We start from the raw sequence: 20,018 nt of genomic DNA on the forward strand, positions 1-20,018 counted from the left end.
AAGAGGAGAGAAATGGATGGAAACTGAGCCACACTTTGGCAGGAGAGCCGGCAGACTTGAGGATGGAAGGGAGAGAGGTGTCAGAGTCCAGCCCCTGTGCCTCGTACCCTCAGACCCACCCACTGACAGCGTCTCCCCCCTACCCAGGCCTGCGGGTGCGAGAGGTGCAGATCGAGGTGTCTCGGCAGCAGGTGGAGGAGCTGTTCGGGCTGGAGGATTACTGGTGCCAGTGTGTGGCCTGGAGCTCCGCGGGCACCACCAAGAGCCGCCGGGCCTACGTCCGCATCGCCTGTACGGACTCCCCACCCCCCGGGCCCATCCCCCTTCCCCGTGGTCCTGGAGAGGGAACGCCACCATCCCTGCATGGAGATGGCCACAGAGTGGGCATCAGGGCACACGCGTGCCAGGTCAGACAGCGGCTCCTAGATCCACATCTGCCACTTCTGACCCCAGGATTTCTAATCCTCCTCGTTCACCTGCTTCCGTATAATGAAGCTGTCAGCTTCCTCATCCCTCCTGGCCCACTATGGGCTGAGGGTCCCAGAGTCAGAGAGGAAACCTGTTCCCCAGCGCCACCTGGTGAGGCCCCTCCTTTGAAAGAAGAGGCAATTCCCCAGGTGGAGGCAGGTGGCCCCCCAAGCTGTTCCCTTGGTGTGCACTGCCGCCTAGTGGCTAGAGAGGGCACTTCAGGCTCCAGTTCGGCTGCCGCCGGGACCTTCCCTACGGGCATCTGACCGAGCCGCGGGACCCTCTCCCCTCTTCCAGACCTGCGCAAGAACTTCGATCAGGAGCCTCTGGGCAAGGAGGTCCCCCTGGACCATGAAGTCCTCCTGCAGTGCCGCCCGCCAGAAGGGGTGCCTGTGGCTGAGGTGAGCAGGGACGTGGGGTATGCTACAGCTGGGGGAGGCCAGGCACCAAGTCACAGCCTCCCAGAGCCCTCCACGCTGCCCAGGTTGAGAGGTCAAGGCTTGGACAGGGAACCCTCAGGAGGACAGGGGCAGAGCAGGCCAAGAACCCCAGGACTCCTCGGGCAGGCCCCAGGCCCAGGCTCGTGCAAGGGGAAAGCCCATGGGCTGAAAACTCCATCTCCCCTGCCCCACCCAGAACCCAAGGCCCCAGCTTTATGGGAGCCAAGGGAACCCATAATGTATGGTCCATGTGTGCGCTCCCCTCCCCTCCCCACATGGTCTTCTGACCCCTCTCAACACCCCTCCCCATGTCCCAGACATGTTCCTCTCCCACGGTGGTCCAGGAGTCAGGGCAGGGCTTGGGGGAGTGTCTCAGCTTTTGCTGGCTGGGGTCTCCTCTAGAACAGGGATTAGGGAAGACAGGACCCTGGGTTGCCAGCTCAGGGTCAGTCCTATGTGGCCCCCAAACCTTGCACTAATCCCTTCACCTCCCCCAGTCCACCCCTCATCTGGAAAATGGGCCCAGGCAAACATGATATGTGATAGCTGCCACCTGTCAGGCTCCCATGTGGCCGGGCACTTGGCACACATCATCAGGGGTCTTCCAGCGAGCCTGCTGGGGGGCCATCAGCACCCCACCCCACAGCCGGGGAAGGCAGCACTGGGAGAGTGAAGTAGTCACCCAGAGGGACCCAGCTGGCAAGTGGCGGATTGAAGTGGCATGATGAAGTGGCATGATCCCAGACGCAGTGGCATGATCCCAGACGTAGGGATCATGGTCTCCGTCACTCTGCCAGGCCTCTCACCTGCCTAAGGGAGCTGGGAAAGAGTAAGTGCTAGAGGCATGTCCTGCAAGCTGACCTGTACTTATGTTGGCCGTGGGCCTGCACTTTTCTAGCACTTTCCATGTGCTCACTCACTTCATCCTCACACAGCTCTGTGGGGTGGATGCCATTAAATTCCCACTGTGCAGGGGATGAGGTTAAGTCACTGCCTGAGACTGCACCGCTGGTCAGTGGGGCCCTTAACCGCTCTGCTACGTACAGCCATTAGCCCAGGGCCTGGCCCAAGTCAGCCTAGTCTCGCTGGGCCATTGTAGGGTGGATGTGGACAGAACTGCTTCTGTTTATGGTTATACGCGCCCCTTCCCCTTCACAGTGGGCCCAGGATGCCAGGTGAGCAAGCACAGGGCCCTCACCGCCACCTCCACCAACCCCCTCCTGCAGGTGGAGTGGCTCAAGAATGAGGACGTCATCGATCCCACCCAGGACACCAACTTCCTGCTCACCATCGACCACAACCTCATCATCCGCCAGGCCCGCCTGTCAGACACAGCCAACTACACCTGCGTGGCCAAGAACATCGTGGCCAAGCGCCGGAGCACCACCGCCACGGTCATCGTCTATGGTGCGGGCAGGCAGAGGCGGGGGGGCTGAGGGGAGAGAGCCCTGGGGCTGTCCATGTCTCCTGAACAGGTGGGGAAGATAAGGCCCAGAGAGGGAAGGAGGCTTGACCAAGGTCACACAGCAAACTAAGTGGCCAGATCAGGCTCTCCTGAGTCCCCAGCCAGGAGCACTGCCCTCTTCTCTAGGCCCGCTGCCTTCTCTCAGAGTCAGTACCCCACCCCACCCCACCCAAGCCTATTGTCCTAGCAGAGTGAGTGACAGCTGCCCAGAGCTGTAAGCTGCTCGCTGCTGCCCCCTCAGGCCCTGTGGGTAGAAGCAGCAGAGCCATGGGTGAGACGACTTTGGAGGGGTGTAGAAAGAACGCCATTTGGGGGTCCCAGGTCCAGTTCCACATCCAGTCCCTCTGACCACCATTGCACAATGGGGGCAGGGCATAGACAAAAACTGCCCAGGTCAGCCCGTCGGCATCCGAGGCAGGAAGGGTCTAACTAGGCAGGGCCTGGCTTGAGTGGAGGGGCTGAGTCAGCACCCTGGGATGGGGCTTGGGGGACAGAGGGTCCCAGGGCCAGGCCAGCCGGGTGACAACTACCAACCTGCAGTGAACGGCGGCTGGTCCAGCTGGGCAGAGTGGTCACCGTGTTCCAACCGCTGTGGCCGCGGCTGGCAGAAGCGCACCCGGACCTGCACCAACCCTGCCCCGCTCAATGGAGGAGCCTTCTGCGAGGGCCAGGCCTTCCAGAAGACTGCCTGCACCACCGTGTGCCCAGGTGAGTGCGACTGGCCAGGGGTGTTCCCTGCCCACACCCAGCCCCACCCCAACTCCTATCTCCACCTCCTGCAGCATATGCCAGAGTCAGGATGGCCATTATCTCCCCATCATAGAGAGCAGAGAGGGCTTGTCCAGGGGCCCCTCAGCTGGCTGCCCAGGCTGGATGGCATGCTGTGACCTCTGACCTCTTGTTCAGTCCTGGCCCCAACCCAGGCCCTGCCCGGGGCTATTGGAGAGGTAGAGGCAGACACAGAGGCTCTGAGTGGCAGTCGGAGGGGTGGTCTCCTCTCCCTGACCCCCAGCTGGGTCTCTTCTGCCCCCCAGGCCAGGGTCCCACAGCTGCCCAGGGTCAGCGGGAGCCTGTGCTCCTGCATATGAACGTGGGACACACCCAGGCCGCAGACCCTAATACTATAACGGTCTTCTTCTCTTTTTGTCTTTGTCTCATTCTCTGTGTCTCCATCTGTTCACCTTACCTTGGCTCTGCTCCTTTCCCTCTGATTGTGTGTTTGTACAAATGGTGTGCCCTTTTTACCCTGGATTTGTGGCCCTGGGTGTATAATTGTGCATCGGGCTATATCTGTGTGGGGCCTTTGGGTTCTCTTTGTCCACCTGGCACGGGGTTGTGTGGCTACCTCATGGATTTCCCTGGGTGGGATGTATGTGTGTTGGGTTCCTCTTTCACTGCCATGGAATGTGTGCGTGTGTGTGTGTGTTGCATTACTGTGTTCTGCATGCATAACCATGTGTGTGCATGTGTCCGTGTACACACGTCTGCCTGTGTCCATGTGCATGCCTGCGTTCCCATGGGGCACGTGCCGTGGCTCCTGCAGTAGACGGAGCGTGGACCGAGTGGAGCAAGTGGTCGGCCTGCAGCACCGAGTGTGCCCACTGGCGCAGCCGTGAGTGCATGGCGCCCCCACCCCAGAACGGGGGCCGTGACTGCAGCGGGACGCTGCTCGACTCCAAGAACTGCACAGATGGGCTGTGCATGCAGAGTGAGTTGCGGGAGGGCAGGGCGGGGTGGGGGCTCCGCAGCCTGGTGAGGGTCCCCCTCCCACCCCCAACCTCAGAGCCTGTGCTGTGGGGCAGCCCCTCAGCCTCTTCCTGCCCCCCACATCCATCAGCTCATCTCCACCATTTCCCTCCTCACCTTCTCTGCCACCTTTACCTGTCACCTGTGTCATCGTCTTTCCCTTTATTTCCCCGACAGATAAGAAAACTCTAAGCGACCCCAAAAGCCACCGTAAGTCCCATTTCATGGCTGTTCTCTTTCCTCGGTGGGATCCCTGGTTCTCCTGGGCTGGCTTTTCGAGGGCATGGGACTCAGGGCAGGGAGAGTTGCTTGTGTCCCCACCCCCAGGGATGCGTGTCTCCGTGTCCTCCCTCACAGCAGATAGGCAGATCTTACTCTCGAATGACCCAGCTTGGACGTAGCAGAGCCAGAATCTGAACCCATGTATCTTTGTGGCCCAAGTAGTGCCTTTAGCCCCATGCCCTGAGTATTCCTTTCTGGGACAGGGCTAGTCCCACCCCGGCCCACCCCCAGCATCCCTCACTGTGGCCCCAGCAGCCACACCAAAGCCATCCCAAGTTCTCCAGGCATCTGCTGCCCTGTGTCAGCCCCCGGGGGGCTCGTCCTCCAGCCCCCAGGGGCTGCGCTGCAGCTGCAGTAACACCAGAGCAGTAAAGCTATGTCGGCAGATTGGCCTGTGTTAATTAAACAATTTCCAAATAATTCCAGAATCATAAAATCAGCAGTGGGGCCCTCGGCCTGGCTCACTGGGGGGCCAGACTGGTGAGTAATTAGAGATTGTAAATCACCAGGCACATGGCCCCCAGTGGTTAGCAGGGAGCTGCAGAGACAGAGCCTCCCCCAGGACTGTTTCCCTGCTGAGCCAGGAGACCCCCCCCAAGAGGTGGGAGCCCAGCCCTGGGAGGGTGTCTCTGGATGCTCTCCTGGGAGTCGGGGTCCTCTGGGGAGCCCAAGAATGAGGCAGCTGAGGACAGCCAGAGGGGCCCCAGTTGGGTCACAGACATGGGCAGAGTTCCAGGGCTGAAAGCCAGGCCCAGGCTTTGCCACAAGGCTCAGACTCACCTCTAGGGAGGGGGGCTGGGAGGAATTCAGACAGGGAGCAGAGGCTGCCTCTCCAAGGGCCCCTCAGGAAGGAGAGGGGGTGGACAGGTGCTTCCTGGAGCTGCTGCCATCTTGCTCTACCTGAGCTGTCCATAATGGTGGCCACCAGTCACGTGTGTCTAGTTAAATTTATATTTAAATTAATTAAAACAAAATAAAATTTTAAACCTCAGCTCCTCAGTCTCACCAGCCACATGCCAGCTGCTCAAAATGCACATGGAGCCCTTGGCTGTCTTCTTGGACAGCACAGATACAGACTGTTTCCATCATCATAGAAAGTTCTATTGGACAGCCTTACTTTAGACCCTACCTCTCTGACCTTAGCACCTTTCTGCCTGGCTGTCTGCAGTTATATCCAGCTGCACAGCAGCCTGCTCTGCTCCCCACCCAGAGCTGGGTGCCTCCAGCCTGCTGGGGAGAGAGAGGTATAGCCGTGGGTTGGTTCCCTGACCCCCATTCCTTGCCCCCCTCATCTGCTCACCTCCTCTCCACCCCATCGCTGTGCATCTCACTCCACTCCTCCTGCCCACCATCTGCCTCCTCCTCCCACTCTCTGAGCATGGAATGGAAGAAGAGATCTAGAATGGCCTCTTGCAAAGATTTCTGGGAGCTGGGACCTTTGGTCCTATGGAACTTGCTGCAGGATAGGAGTGAGGCTGTGTAGGTTTCGATCCCAGCTCTGGCAGGACAAGCTGGGTGGCCCCAGGGACTGAGCCACAGGTTCCTGTCTCCTACTCAGCAGCAAACCATGAGTTGGCTCCTGGGAATGATCATGCTGGAAAACATGACCCATGGATGCACCTTGAGGCCATTGCTTGTGTTTGTTTGCTTGTCATTGCCACACTGGGAGGGAAGAGGGGCAGGGGTTTTATTGACAAGGAGACTGAAGTTCAGAGAGGATCCAAGGCTTGCCTCGGGTCAGCCAGTCCAGCACTCGGTCTGCTAGACCCGCTGTACAAGCCCTGCCTGCATCAGGTGCTCTGTCCGAGGCCTTGGGGTCCCCTAGGTCCTGCTGGCTCCTCCAGGGCCTGGGTCCCTGCCCTGCCCCTCATGTGCCCCTCCTGTCCCTGCAGTCCTGGAGGCCTCAGGGGACGTGGCACTGTATGCGGGCCTCGTCGTGTCCATCTTCGTGGTCGTAGTGGTCCTCATGGTGGTGGGGGTGGTGGTGTACCGCCGCAGCTGCCGTGACGTCGACTCTGACATCACCGACTCGTCCGCTGCCCTCACTGGTGGCTTCCACCCGGTCAACTTCAAGACTGCAAGGCCAAGTAAGGACCCGAGGATGCCTGGGTGGTGGGTGGGGGTGGGACGCTCAGAGGGGCGTGGCAGCCGGCCAGACAAGAACCCTCCCAGGTCAGAGATTTTTCTAGAAATAACTGTGGATGAGTATGGATTTGAGAAATGCAGGGAAGGAAGGGAGTAAACCAGCCTGGAGAAATCGTGGAAGGCTTTGTGCAGGAGGTGGCATTTGGGGATTTTGTCAGCTGGGTGGGATTTTGCAACATGAGGGCCCTGGCAGGAGCAGGGAATGGGGCCAGGCCTGACCGTAGCCCCTTTCCTGCAGACAACCCACAGCTCCTGCACCCACCTGTGCCTCCGGACCTGACCGCCAGTGCCGGTGTCTACCGCGGGCCCATGTATGCCCTGCAAGACTCGGCCGACAAGATTCCCATGACCAACTCGCCCCTGCTGGACCCCCTGCCCAGCCTCAAGATCAAGGTCTACAGCTCCGGCACCACAGGCTCCGGGTCGAGACTGCCTGATGGGGCTGACCTGCTGGAGGTCCTGCCGCCTGGCACATACCCTGGTGATTTCGCCCGTGACGCCCACTTCCTGCACCTGCGCAGTGCCAGCCTTGGCTCCCAGCAGCTCCTGGGCCTGCCCCGAGACCCGGGGAGCAGTGTCAGTGGCACGTTTGGCTGCCTGGGCGGGAGGCTCAGCATCCCCGGCACAGGTGGGCCCCTGCCTGCTTGCCCGTCAGCACACCATTTCGGGACAGCCCTGACACTGTATTCACAGATGGGGAAAAAGGCCTGGGGGAATAAGTGACTATGAAAAAGAGAGGCCTGAATGAGAGACCTGAGTTTAGGCCTGCCTCTGCCCTTCACAGGAACAGGGCAGCCTGGGACCAGCCACTGTAAGCCTCAGTTTCTTCATCTTAGTTAGGTGGGAACACCCTGCAACAAGCCCACAGAGGGCTGCCCTAGGCTCTAGGGGCCGGGAAGGGCAGGGTGCTCATTTCCAGTGCTTTACAGCTTCCCAGCATCACACAGCGAGCGAGGGATGCAGCTGGAGCTAGGGCCTTCAAATCCAACTCATGGCCCATCTCCCCTCCCAGGGAAATGCCGGTGGCTCCTGTTGCTGGACAGGCCAGCTGTGACCAGTGGCCTGGCCTCTCCCTGGCCCCAGACCCTCCCCCCACAACCCAGCTGCTGACCACCTAGAACTTAGGAGGCGTCTTCCTCTCCCTGCCCCAAGCTGGGGGCCAACCCCCCATTACCCGCTCTCCTAAGCACTTGGACTCCCTCCAGCCCCTCCCTGCTGACCTCCCTCTCCCCCTAGGGGTCAGCCTGCTGGTACCCAGTGGAGCCATTCCCCAGGGCAAGTTCTACGAGATGTACCTCCTCATCAACAAGGCAGAAAACACCCTGTGAGTAGCGACCCCAGCCCCACCCGGAACCTGCACCCTTCTCTCCTCTCTCCCTGCTGCTCAGCATTCTCTCACCCCTCGCATAAGCCTGCCCGCCTTGGGCTCCCAGGGTACCCTCTCCCCTTCTAAGCGTGATCCAGGGACCAGGGGAAGTCCTCAAAGGAAACTGCCAATAGATCTTACCATGTCCTCAGAACTGCCATAACGAATCACAAAACCAAAAGGCAAATGGCAAACTGGCAACAAGTGACAGAAGCCTAATATCCTTACTATATAAATAGATTTTACAGACCAATAAGAAAAAAAAATTCACATCTCAGTAGCAAAGAACAACCAATTCTTTCTCACTGGCTTGCTGTCTCTTGCTCACACACACACACACACAACGGCCCATTAGGTTATGAGAAAACATTCGACCTCATTTATAGTCAAAGACATGCTAATTAAATCAGCCATGAGATATTGGGAGGATTTTTTTTGCTTAACAAATTTGCAAGGTGGCATGTTGACGGGAGTGTAAATTGGTACCCGCTCTCTGGAGGGTAGTTTCGCAATACTTATCGGGGACATCCTGGGCGCAGCACCTTTGCAAATGTCAGCAGAGGTTTGGCTGCAAGAATGTTGCTGTGTAACAGCAGGTATCTGGAAACAACCTCGAGGTCTGTGACATCTCGCCTCTCTTCCACCCACCCCCTTGGTCTCTGGGGATTGGGGGCCCTGCCCTCCATCTCACCATGCCCTTGCTGAGCTCCCCTCTCTGCCCCCCTCCTGCCCTCTGCCCTGCCCACAGCCCACTGTCGGAAGGGACCCAGACAGTATTGAGCCCCTCGGTGACCTGCGGGCCCACGGGCCTCCTGCTGTGCCACCCCGTCATCCTCACCGTGCCCCACTGCGCCGAGGTCAGTGCCGGTGACTGGATCTTCCAGCTCAAGACCCAGGCCCACCAGGGCCACTGGGAGGTGAGGAGCCCAGGCTGTGGGAGCAGGCACCTGGCGCACCGGTACCAAGACCCCAGGGAGCAGGGAACTTGTATGGACCCCTCCAGGGGCTTGCCTGTGACCCGTCCCCCCACCCCCTCTCCCCCCTGCAGGAGGTGGTGACCCTGGACGAGGAGACGCTGAACACCCCCTGCTACTGCCAGCTGGAAGCCAGGTCCTGCCACATCCTGTTGGACCAGCTGGGCACCTATGTGTTCGTGGGCGAGTCCTATTCCCACTCGGCGGTCAAGCGGCTCCAGCTGGCCATCTTCGCCCCTGCCCTCTGCACCTCTCTGGAGTACAGCCTCAGGGTCTACTGCCTGGAGGACACACCTGTGGCACTAAAGGTAGGGAGGGCCAGGCCACAGGTGCCCGTACAACCTCGGCAGGCTGTGGTTGCATGACCCCCCCACTAGCCAGCTGCATGGTCCCTTCCAGCATCCCCCTCCCCAGGCTCGTGGTACCTTCCAGTCACCCTTCCTCCACCATCAGCCTCATTCATTCACAAACATGGAAATGGCATCAGACCCCTGGGATACAGAGATGACTGGGGCTCAGTTCCTGCCCTCACCAAGCTCCGGTCTAGAGGTGGGCAGCAGACGGGATCACAGAGGGCTCTGATGGAGGTCTCCATGGGGCGCTGAGGAAGCCGCAGACCAGGGTTCTTGCAGGGCTGGGTTGGTCGGGAGGCAGTCCAGGATGGCTTCACAGCAGAGCTGGCCTTGGACCTGGGACCCAAAGGGCAGGCAGGAGTTGCAGACAGAGCAGGGTAAGGGGATTGCAGCAGGCAGAGCAGCGGAGCAAGGGCAGGTGTGCAGTTCCAGGTGTCCGACGCCCACAGGGGGTGTGAGAGTGTGGGCAGGAGGGAGAGTGGTGGGGCTGGAGCCTTGTGAGCTGTGCTAAGGTTTAGGAATCTATCCAATGGGAAGAGGGTAGAACCGGAAGAGACCTGTCTTAGGTGCTCTTTAAAAAGATCCCTGTGGCTGTGCTGCAGGGGTGGGTAGATGAGAGGCAGAGCTGCCAGGAGGAAAGCTGGGTGGACCCGAAGCGTTGCACAGGGACCACAGCAAAGAGCAGATGCCAGATGCTGTGTGCTTGGTCGGTAGAATGGATAGAACCCGTGACTGATGGAGGGGAGACACAGACAGAGGTCAGGGCCAGCAACCATGTTCCTGGCTTAAGCTAAAGAATGGACAGTGGTGCCTCTGAGTGAGGGAGGGGCCATGGCAGGTGAGAGTGGTTCAGGGCACGGAGGGAAGGAAGGTGACTGTTTTGTAACCTGTAGAGCCTGAGATGTCCAGAGATAGTCACATGGTGCCCCCCAGCTTCAAAGCCCCTGTGCCTTCCATCCCAGCCCTCTCCCCCAGTTCCCAGAACCTCAGTCTCATCCTAGCTTAACACTGGAGGGTACAAAGGCTTAGCCCTATTTAAACCCCATCCCTTCTCCATCCTTCCACCTACTCCTTCCTGAGGCCACGTGACCCGCCCTCTTCCAAGCTCTGTGGTCCCTTCCAGCTCCCTTGTCACCCAGTACCTTGTGACTTGTCTCAGACTCGTAGGTTGCAGGCTGACGCAACACGGGTGAAAAGTCCTGGAGGGAGAGGGAGCACCTCCGGCTGGGACGGAGCTGACCTGAAATTCCAGGAGGCCCATAATGGGGTTGGAGGCTCCTGGGAACTGATCTCTTGGTCCTGGGACAGTGAATAATGTCCAGAGTTGGCCAGAGAAAAGAGTAGAGATCAAGTGAGGGACAAGAGAGAAGCTGCCACGTGGCATTCTTTGTTTATTCTGTTTCTTCAGCCCCCATCTACCCATTTATCCATCCATCCAACACCCATCCTTTCAGCTTTCCATTTATCTATCCATAACACCCATTCAGCCAACAGTACAAGTGCCCACTATCACCCATCCATCCATTTATCTTTCCTTCTGTCCATCCATCCACCCACCCGTCCATCCATCCATCTGTCCATCTAGCCATCCAAGTCATTCCTGAATCCACTTATCCATCCATCTGTCCAACTATCTGTCCACTCACTCATCTGTCTGTCCATTCTTCTCTCTGTACACAATATAAGCTTTCTATGACATCTAACAAATGTCCAGCTCTGTGCTCACATGGGACCCAGCCCTTAATGATACAGCCAGTTCCCTCTGCCTGCCTCAGCTTACCCTCCCTGCCCGCCCACCCACCCACTTCCCTTCCACTTTGCATGGGGAAAGGGCTAATTTGCCAAGTGTAATGGGCTCTTTCTTCCCATTCCTTCTGGTCCACAGGAGGTGCTAGAGATGGAGCGGACCCTGGGTGGCTACCTGGTGGAGGAGCCGAAACCCCTGCTGTTTAAGGACAGTTACCACAACCTACGCCTCTCCCTGCATGACATCCCCCATGCCCACTGGAGGAGCAAGCTGCTGGCTAAGTACCAGGTGAGGGCTGGGCTGAGGAGCAGGAGGGTTGGAAGTGGGGGCAGCACTCAGGGGACTGGCCAGGGAAAGCCAATCTCCCCCACCTCCCCCCGGCCTGGCCCCTGCCTCCTCCCTCTGTCCTTCAGCCTTGCCCTCCCTGGTGCCTCTTTCTCTCTCTGTCTCCATCCTTCCCACTCTCCATGCTCCCAGTGCCACGGACAGCCACGCTGCATTCCCACCACCCCATCCCCTGTCACTCGCACATTGGTCCTGTGCACAAATCCCCATATGCGTCATCCTTGAAGCCTTCCTTTCTATCAGGTGTCCACACCTGGCCAGTCGGGCCCTCGGCCCCACCCAGCCGTGTGTCACCATTGAATCCACAAGGCCTTCCCAGCCCAGACACACTTCTTGGCCCAGTGTGCACACATGCACACTCAGCCTTCAGACTTGTGCCTCTCCTCTCCCACACACCCCCTTTCTCTGCTCCCTTCAGGAACCAAGAGCCTGACACAGGCCCAGCCAGCCAGCCTGAGGGTCTGTGACCAGCTGTTTTTCCTCTACCCATCTGGTTGCAAGGCCTAGGCTGAGCCTCTCCACCCCCCAGGGTTCCAGGCCCTTCCTGAGACTGACCCCTTCCCCCATGCTGCCCCCATTCCCCGGGAGGGCAGGGCAGGCAGGGCAGGGTGCAGGAAGGTGCCTCAGCTCCACAGCCCTGACATCCTCACCTCCCACCCCAGGAGATCCCCTTCTGTCACATCTGGAGCGGCAGCCAGAAGGGCCTGCACTGCACCTTCACGCTGGAGAGGCACAGCCTGGCCTCCACCGAGCTCACCTGCAAGATCTGTGTGCGACAGGTGGAGGGGGAGGGCCAGATAGTCCAGCTGCACACCGTGCTGGCAGAGGTGAGGACCCAGCCCCAGCCTCACCTGGGTGCAAATGCCATCACCTCCCGCGTCTGACCGGGCCCTCAGCCACCCTTTGGTAGCAGCCACCACTGACGGGGCCGCTCGTGGGTCTGGATGTGCTGGGTCATTTACATCTTCACAGCCACCAGGGAGATGATAGGCTGACCCCCAGCTGGCAGATGAGAGAGCAGGTTTGGGGGTGGGGGGGAGGCAAGTGTCCCCGTGGTCACGGGGAACTCAGGTCGGCACAGCTCTCAACCCTTCTCCGTGCAGACTGAGGTTTACAAACCCCAGGCAAGCCAGGGTGAGAATGCTGTGCGCCCTTCTGGGGCTGCAGGGAAAAGAACACTGGATGCGGTTCTAGACTTGGCCCTGCCACTCACTTGTCACATCCCTTGTCTAGACTCTGTTTCCCACACGTGTAAAAGGGTATGTGTGGGTTCCACTATGTTTACGGCCCTTTATGACTTTGAAACCACGTGGCTGCGGCAGACAACCCTAGGGCTGGGGGTCCGTTAGGATGAGCCCTTGACCCCGGAGCTGACCTGCCAGGGAAGAAGGCCTTTGAGCAACTGGTAAGGGTGATTCAGAGCCTCGATGAGCTCATAGTCCCAGAGCAGGAAGGCTCGAGGGGCCGGATGCCCAGAGCCGTCCCCAGGAGCCCTCTGCACCCTTCACCCTTTCCCCCCGCCCTTCCAGACGGCTGCCGGCTCCCTGGACGCCCTCTGCTCAGCCCCCAGCAGTGCTGTCACCACCCAGTTGGGGCCCTACGCCTTCAAGATCCCACTGTCCATCCGCCAGAAGATCTGCAACAGCCTCGACGCCCCCAACTCGCGGGGCAACGACTGGCGGCTGTTGGCGCAGAAGCTTTCCATGGACCGGTGAGTGTCCACCCCACCCCCAACCTCAGCCCCTACCCCTGCCACCTTCCACCCTCAGGGCCCGGCAGGGGGGCAAGCAGCCTACAGCTGGAACTAGATCCCACCCAGGCTTCTGACTGGCTGCGATCGAGGCTGTCTCCTCTCTGGTTCTCCCTTTCTTCATCTGGTTGGATGGGAGGGGGGGGCACATAATTCAAAGCCTACTGGGCAGGAAAGGGGGTGCACTGCCTGGGAGGGCTGTTGGGGGTGGGGGCACCCAGGTGAGGAGTGCCTCTGCCCTGCCCGGAAGCAGCGTCCACTGCTCAGTCCCTGAGGATTATTGCTAGGCAGGAAGCGGGCTCAGTGTTGCTAGACCTCATTTTCACAGAAGTCAGAAATCTGGATTTTTGTGTAAAATCTACCAATTCTTAACATTAATGGCTAATTTAAAAAAATTAATACTGCAAGCCAAGGAAAAATCCCCCAGCTGTCCACATGTGGCCCACAAGCCTCCCATTTGCATCCTCTGGTTTCTGAGAGCTCACGCTGGACACTCTGTGGTTTACAGTCAGCCCCTCTGGTGTCCGGGGCCCCTGTTGTCTTTATTTCCATGGCCTCTCCAGGCTGAGGAGTCCCAGTTGTTCTCCCCAAGATCCTCTTGCTCGTGGTTCGGGTGCCCAGAGCTGGATCCATCTGAGCAGACGTTCATCCAGGAGTTATTAGTTCAGTGCTTGCTGTGTGCCAGGCCCTGGTCTAGCACGGAGGATCCTGCAGGGAACAAACAACAGAAACCAGGAAACCCCGGTCCCGAGGAGGTTACATTCCAGGGGAGGGAGACAGACAATGGTCAAGACCCATCTGTACAGTGTGGAGTGTGTCAGATGGAGAACAGCCCGGACAAGAGAGTGGGAGGCCAGGGATATCCTCACGGAGAAGGGAACATGGAGCAAATAGCTAGGGGAGGGCTCCAGGCAGAGGGAGTGGCCGGTTCAAAGGCCCCGAGGCAGGAGCCCTTTGACGCCACGTGGGCGGAGTGGAGTGAGCAAGCGGGATGGGGCGGATGAGGTCAGAGAGCTGACAGGCGGACCTTGGACCTCGCAGGGCTGTGCAAGCCTTTTAATGCCCTTGGAGTTGCCCTGCGGGGTGGGGGCGGGGTTGGGTGCTGGGGTGGAGCTCCGGAGCTCAGGTTTGGGCATGTAAGGCTGAGAAACCTGCCCCTTTGGGTCAGAGCACTGTCCCACGAGCCAGGCAGGCTGGGAGGCTGCTCTGCTCTCCAAGCCCTGCCCTTGTCCCGTTACGTGAGAATAACCCTCGACTGCCTGTCTCCTGGGACAAAGCCGGGATACCAGCTAGGTGGAGCAGCACGCAGGACAGAGCAGGCACTGCAGGTGCTTGTTGAGTTAAAGCATACAACTTGGCGCTAAAATTCTTCTTGAGAATTTGAAATGCTAGCTGACTATAACAGTAGTGAGAACAGCATTATGTTACGCTTGCTGAAAAATTAACTGTTAAGGGAACCTTATTGAGTAGATGCCATGTGCAAGACCCCTTTCTAGAAATGGTGGGATTTACAAAGGCATCTAAGGCTCTGTCCCTGCTATCAGAATTCAGAGGATGGGGTCAGGCAAGAAACAAAGGGGGGAGGAGAGAAGGGAGTGCTGGGGCTGGGGGGTGGTCTCTCCCGGTGCCAGGGTGCCTCAATAGTAATAAGGATGACAATGGTGAATAATGATGGTGGACAAGACAGGGCAGTGTTGGAGACCATGCTAGACCCTTACTCTATATGATCTTGGGTCCTGTCTGCCTGTGGGAGGGGAATGGCATCGTTCCCATTTTAGAGATGAGCAGACTGAGGCTCAGAGAGGTACAGTGACTTGCCCAGGGCCACTCAGCCTGGGGCTCAGACCCAGGACTGGGTGGCCCCGGAGCCTACAGTGTTTTCCCATCTCTGGCACTGCCTCCACCCCCCAGGACCCCAATGCACCCCTCCCTCCCTCTGGCAGGTACCTGAACTACTTTGCCACCAAAGCGAGCCCCACGGGGGTGATCCTGGACCTCTGGGAAGCTCTGCAGCAGGATGACGGGGACCTCAACAGCCTGGCGAGTGCCTTGGAGGAGATGGGCAAGAGTGAGATGCTGGTGGCCGTGGCCACAGAAGGGGACTGCTGAGCCGCCCTGAACCGCGGGCTGCTGGGGACCGGCAGGAGGCCTGGGGCAGCCTCCTGATGCGGACAGTCGGCCCCTGCCGCCCAGGAGCTCACAGCCAGAGCTGCCCTCTCCTCCTCCTCCTCCCCCTGCCCCAGGCCCCAGACCACGACCAGCCTTAGATAAATCCATGAACTCGGTGTTGCAGGGACCGAGGGGTCCTCCTCCACCCCCTGCCTCTCTCTCCTGGGTGGGCCCTCTGTGCAGGGACGGGGACAGGGGACAGTTAGGGAGCACAGGAGGTGGCCCTGCCTCCACTCCACACCCCCACCCTCAGCCCCGGGACTTCTGGGTCACGTTTTGTTCCTCATTTTCTCCCTCAGTTACTGATTCCTCCTTGCTCCCTTAAGCCCCTTCTCCTTTCACGCCACTTGACTCTTTGAAGAGTCAAGGACAATTCAGACAAACTGCTTTCTCCTGTCCAAAAGAAAAAAAGAAAAGGAAAAGGAAAAAAAGAAAAAAAGAAAGCTTCAGACCGCTAGTAAGGCTCAGAGAAGAAGAAAAACACCGAAACCACAAGGGAAAAGAAAAAACCCAGTTTCTTAGGAAACGCAAATGCTTTATTATCCAGATATTTGGATATGTCCTTTTTAAGAAAAAAAAAAGAAAATGAAAAACACACGCACAAAAATAGAAAACTCTTTTCTTGAGTAGCTGAGTGGGTGTGCTCATGGCTCTGGCCAGGTCTTGTGTGGGTGCATGCGTGTGTGTGTGTGTGTGTGTGTGTGTGTGTGTGTGTGTGTGTGACGGACTAGGGAACACTTTGCTTCTGATGAATCTGTTTTGGACTAAATTCCACAAGGCCCCATTTTTCCCAGTTGCACAGGGAGTAGGTCAGACCAGGCTTTAGCCGTGGTACCATTTCCCTCTAGAATCTTAAGCAGAGGCTAAGGAGCCCTGTGGGGTGGGATGCACCGGGCTGGAGTGGGGCCTCCCTCCTGCCACCCCAGCAGACGCCCCTCAGCTCCCCTGGGGGGCTCCAGGGAATCCACACCAAGAAGTCTGAGGCGGGAGAGGCAGGCAGGCCCGGCCAGCTCTGGGTGAAGGGGAATGTTTCCTGTCGTGGTCTGGAGACTGCTGGAGAGGAAAGAGGGAACCGGGAGTGGGGCTCAGGCAGAGGTAAGAAGTGGGAGCGGGGTCCCCGATGGGGTCCAGCCATGGCACTCTCCCTGCAGCCTCTAGACCGCCTGGGCCGGGACAGGTTGGCACTCTCAGGTGCCCAGGAATCCAGAATCCACCCTTCCCAGACTCAGTTTCTCCCCCTGTGAAACAGGAGGGATGGCTTAAGAAGAGGCCTTGGGAGCTGCAGAAGTCAGCGCACCCAGGACCAGGTCAGCAGTCAGCCTGGGGCCTGGGGGGCCGACAGGTGGGTGGCCGGGTTGGGCTTTATGAGCCCGGGAGTGGAGGAGGAAGGGTGGAGAGCTGTTTTCCCAGCTCTCATCTCCACACCACCTCCCTTTAATCCCCTCCTCACCCTCCCTCTGCCTTCTGGGAGATGTTGATGTATCCTCTCTGAGCAGGGCTGGATTGCCAGAGCGGAGGGGCTGGCACCCCCCACCAGCCTGTTCTGGAATGTCCTGAGGGGGCTGCAGGGTTCTAAATGGGGAGGGAAAAGTCCCCACCCCTTTTCTGCCGGCTGGCGATGGCTGGGGCCAGGACCTCTTCCAGCTGACACAGGACGCATCAAAGGCCTCTCCTTGGCACCCAGGGCCAAGCAAGTGCCAGCTCCCCCAAGAGCTCTGGGCACTGACCCCAGGGCTTGCCCCAGCAGGTCTCTGAGCAGCCACTGGGACCAGTCTCAGCGTGTCCTAGCCCTTGAAAGTTTGTGCTCTGGAGAAGAGAGCGGCCTCAGGGCTGCTGTCCCAGCCTGGCCTCCCTGTTGTGGGGATTTGACCTCAGGCGGACAAGGACTTGGGGAGCTTTGAGAGAGGTTTCCTGTGTCAAGGCCACTGATGGGGACCAGGCCTGCACCAGGGCTGGGTTCTGCCTGGGTCCTGAGGCTGAGAACAGGGCTCTTTATCCCAGTGACTGTATGGGCACTGCCTGGGACACAGGACGAGCCCTTCTCCCAAAGGTGCCCGGCCCCCATGGGCTCAGCCTCCTCGGTCCCTTCACGCCTGAGTCTTGGGGGCGTCTGTCACAGGACTTTGAGAGCAGCCTGGCCAGGCTACCCCACCCCTGGGAGGGGCTTACTGCTGCCAGTCCCGCTCCAGGTCGGAGGCCCGGGATAGAGCAAAGCATTGCCTTTAGACTGCTGTGTTAGCTCAGGCATCTCACTGCCTTCTCTGGGCCTCGGTTTCCTTTCTACACTGAGGAAGCCGCGTGGCTGTTGTCTGAGGCCCACTTGGGTTTCCGGCCCACTGTGATTCTAGGCTTCCAGAGGGAACCCTAGAGGCTTCCAAAAAGGTGACTACAGCCTGCCCCCACTCCTCCGCCCTCACCTCCGCCCCCCAGCCCCACCCATGTGGCCTGCTCACTCGCGCAGAGATGAGAGCTCTTGGCGGATGAGGCCGGGCAGCCCCACGTTCCAATTCCAATCTGATTTCCAGGAATTATGTACCAGGGCCTGGAGCACAGAACCAATTGGCTGGAGCTCCTGGGAGGTTCAAAATGTCCAGCGTTTTAAGAAAAGCCCAGAAGGGTCTGCTGGCTCCATCAATCCTCCAGGGCCACTGTGACTACGTCCCCACCCTGCCTGCCTCGGGTGGCGGGATTAGAGGCATCCCCTCGGTTCAGACCTGAGTGGCAGCCCCCTGCAACCCACGTGTGCATGTCCAGGTACCTCGAGCACTGCTGGTGTGGCCCTCACACAGGTGCGGGGTCTCTCTCCTCTCTGGTGTGTGTGTGTGTGTGTGTGTGTGTGTGTGTGTGCGCGCGTGCGTGTGTGTGTGCGCGTGCGTGTGCGCGCGCACTTGTCTCCGTGGGCCACACGTCCACACCTGCATGGGCGTGGGTGTGCCCTCCTCTCCGTGCTGGGTTTGGACCCTGAGGTTGGTGTGCCCACCTCCTGCCCCCTCTGAGTCCACAGGGTCAGTCAGTGTACCTTCTACGTGCCTCTCCCTCGGCCCACCCCCTCACAGTGCCCCAGGCTCCAGAACTCTGGGGCAGGAATCCCCCCAAGGGTGTGGGGGACCCTCCCTGTCACCTGGACGACCCAGGACCCTCGGGCCCCCTCCCCCAGCTTCCGGGCAGCTGCACCAGGCCCCTTAGCAGGACTCTGAGCAGCTAGGAGCTTGGGAGCAGGGAGCAGCTCTCCTGGGGTGGGGACAAAGGGCTGGCCCCTACCTGGGCTGTGGACATGGCTATACGTCCGGGGAGCTCAGGGCTCCAGAGAGAGCCCCCAATTCCACCTCTGTTTATTCTGTAAACTGCAACCTGTAAATAACGTTTAGCATTCCTATTGTAACAAAATTAATTTTTATGAAATAAATTATATTTCCTAGTCTAATAAAAAATCCAGGTTGTATTCCACTGTCTTCTTGGATGTCTTTCTATCAGCAATAGGGATGGCCTCCCTGCCCTTCTCAAAACTCCACAGGGAAGGGGGGGCAATGCACTATCTGTTCAGAGCTCTCTGGGCTCCTGGAGATGTCCAAGTTCAACCACCTCATTTTATAGAAGGAATAACCAGCCCAGAAAGGGGTAGGGACTTCCCTAGGGTCACACAGCAAGTTAGAGCCAGTGCTGGGGCTGGATCCTGCTCCCTGCTTCCCAGACAGCGCTCCCAATGCGTGAGCATTTATGGAACGTGCTCCAGGGTCAGTCATTTGAGCCTGCCATTGGTGAGATGATGCAGGCATTGAGTGATAGAGACAGAGGTGAAGCCCTTAGCACCCCTGTCTGCCTCCAAGGAGCTCAGAAGGGTGTGTCGCAGCTGGGGCTGAGGCTGAAGGTCGGTGTAGTTCAGAGCCCTCGCCTGGGTCATAAAATTGTGCAGATGGAAAGGGAGGGATGGGTTGACCAGGATTGAGCGACTTTGGGCCCAGGGCTGCCATGCATGGTTGGGCAGGTTGTGCACCAGACAGGGCACCACATCTAAGAAGGAGGATGACGCATCCCCAAAGGTACTGTAGATTTGTGTGGGTACTATGAGGCGTTTCCAGCATGGCAGTAAAGGGTCTTGTTCTAATAAAAATCAACTTATTGATGGTTAATTTTCCCACAGATGGAAGTGTCTGAAGTTAGGGATCCCTTGTTCTAACTTGCACAAAGGTGCTGTATGACTGGCAGCAGCCCTGTTCCAGCTGCCACCTCCGCCCTATGGACAGACTCAGGTTTCTCCTGTGTGAGTTGAGTCTGGACTCAACGTGCATTCCCTGCTCTATAGTGGATACTGTGGAATCTTAGGTTTGGGCTGAGAGCACCCCCTGGCCTCCTTGTGAAGAGTCACAGTGTATCAGTATGTTAAAGGCCCTGAGAAGTCCTGCATGAGTGTTCTTTGTGTTGTTGTTGTTTAATTAACACAAGGTGTCCTGGATGTATTTGGCTTTGGAATCCTTTTTCAACCTATCACATCCTGAGATATGTTGTGCCCACGGGCCCTGCCAGCCCTGACTTTCTGGAACCTGGGGCTCAGGGGTCTGTGCCAGCATCACCCAGATGCCCCCATGGGGGTGGGCTGAACCCAGTGGGAAAACCCACTTCTATCCTTAGGGCACTGATGACTAGTGAGGGGGTCAGGGTAGGTCAGACTCACATATATACACCCCACAGGCTCCTCTTTCCTGGGGACCCAGGGGCCCAGAGTAGTCCCATGCCAGTGGGTCAGTCAGCAAGGCCTTCCTGGCAGAGA

At 58.5% G+C, this 20,018-nt stretch overlaps 1 protein-coding gene across 2 annotated transcripts in view; it reads left to right on the forward strand.

The window, feature by feature from the left end:
* Window positions 1-15,884, forward strand: part of UNC5B (unc-5 netrin receptor B) — an 80,402-nt gene extending 64,518 nt beyond the window's left edge. The window contains exons 3-17 of one of the 2 annotated variants that reach the window (XM_037804682.1): window positions 148-291; window positions 766-869; window positions 2,135-2,315; window positions 2,914-3,081; window positions 3,917-4,081; window positions 4,297-4,329; window positions 6,294-6,488; window positions 6,785-7,174; window positions 7,783-7,870; window positions 8,661-8,829; window positions 8,961-9,194; window positions 11,125-11,274; window positions 11,994-12,158; window positions 12,861-13,042; window positions 15,025-15,884. In XM_037804682.1, coding sequence (XP_037660610.1) covers window positions 148-291; window positions 766-869; window positions 2,135-2,315; window positions 2,914-3,081; window positions 3,917-4,081; window positions 4,297-4,329; window positions 6,294-6,488; window positions 6,785-7,174; window positions 7,783-7,870; window positions 8,661-8,829; window positions 8,961-9,194; window positions 11,125-11,274; window positions 11,994-12,158; window positions 12,861-13,042; window positions 15,025-15,190 — 2,534 coding nt within the window. In that variant the 3' untranslated portion in view covers window positions 15,191-15,884. The remainder of the gene's footprint in view (window positions 1-147; window positions 292-765; window positions 870-2,134; window positions 2,316-2,913; window positions 3,082-3,916; window positions 4,082-4,296; window positions 4,330-6,293; window positions 6,489-6,784; window positions 7,175-7,782; window positions 7,871-8,660; window positions 8,830-8,960; window positions 9,195-11,124; window positions 11,275-11,993; window positions 12,159-12,860; window positions 13,043-15,024) is intronic. The other variant, XM_037804683.1, reaches the window with a different exon arrangement.
* Window positions 15,885-20,018: the final 4,134 nt, after the last annotated feature.

Source organism: Choloepus didactylus, chromosome 15 (assembly GCF_015220235.1).
Source record: "Choloepus didactylus isolate mChoDid1 chromosome 15, mChoDid1.pri, whole genome shotgun sequence".
Taxonomy (NCBI): Eukaryota; Metazoa; Chordata; class Mammalia; order Pilosa; family Megalonychidae; genus Choloepus; species Choloepus didactylus.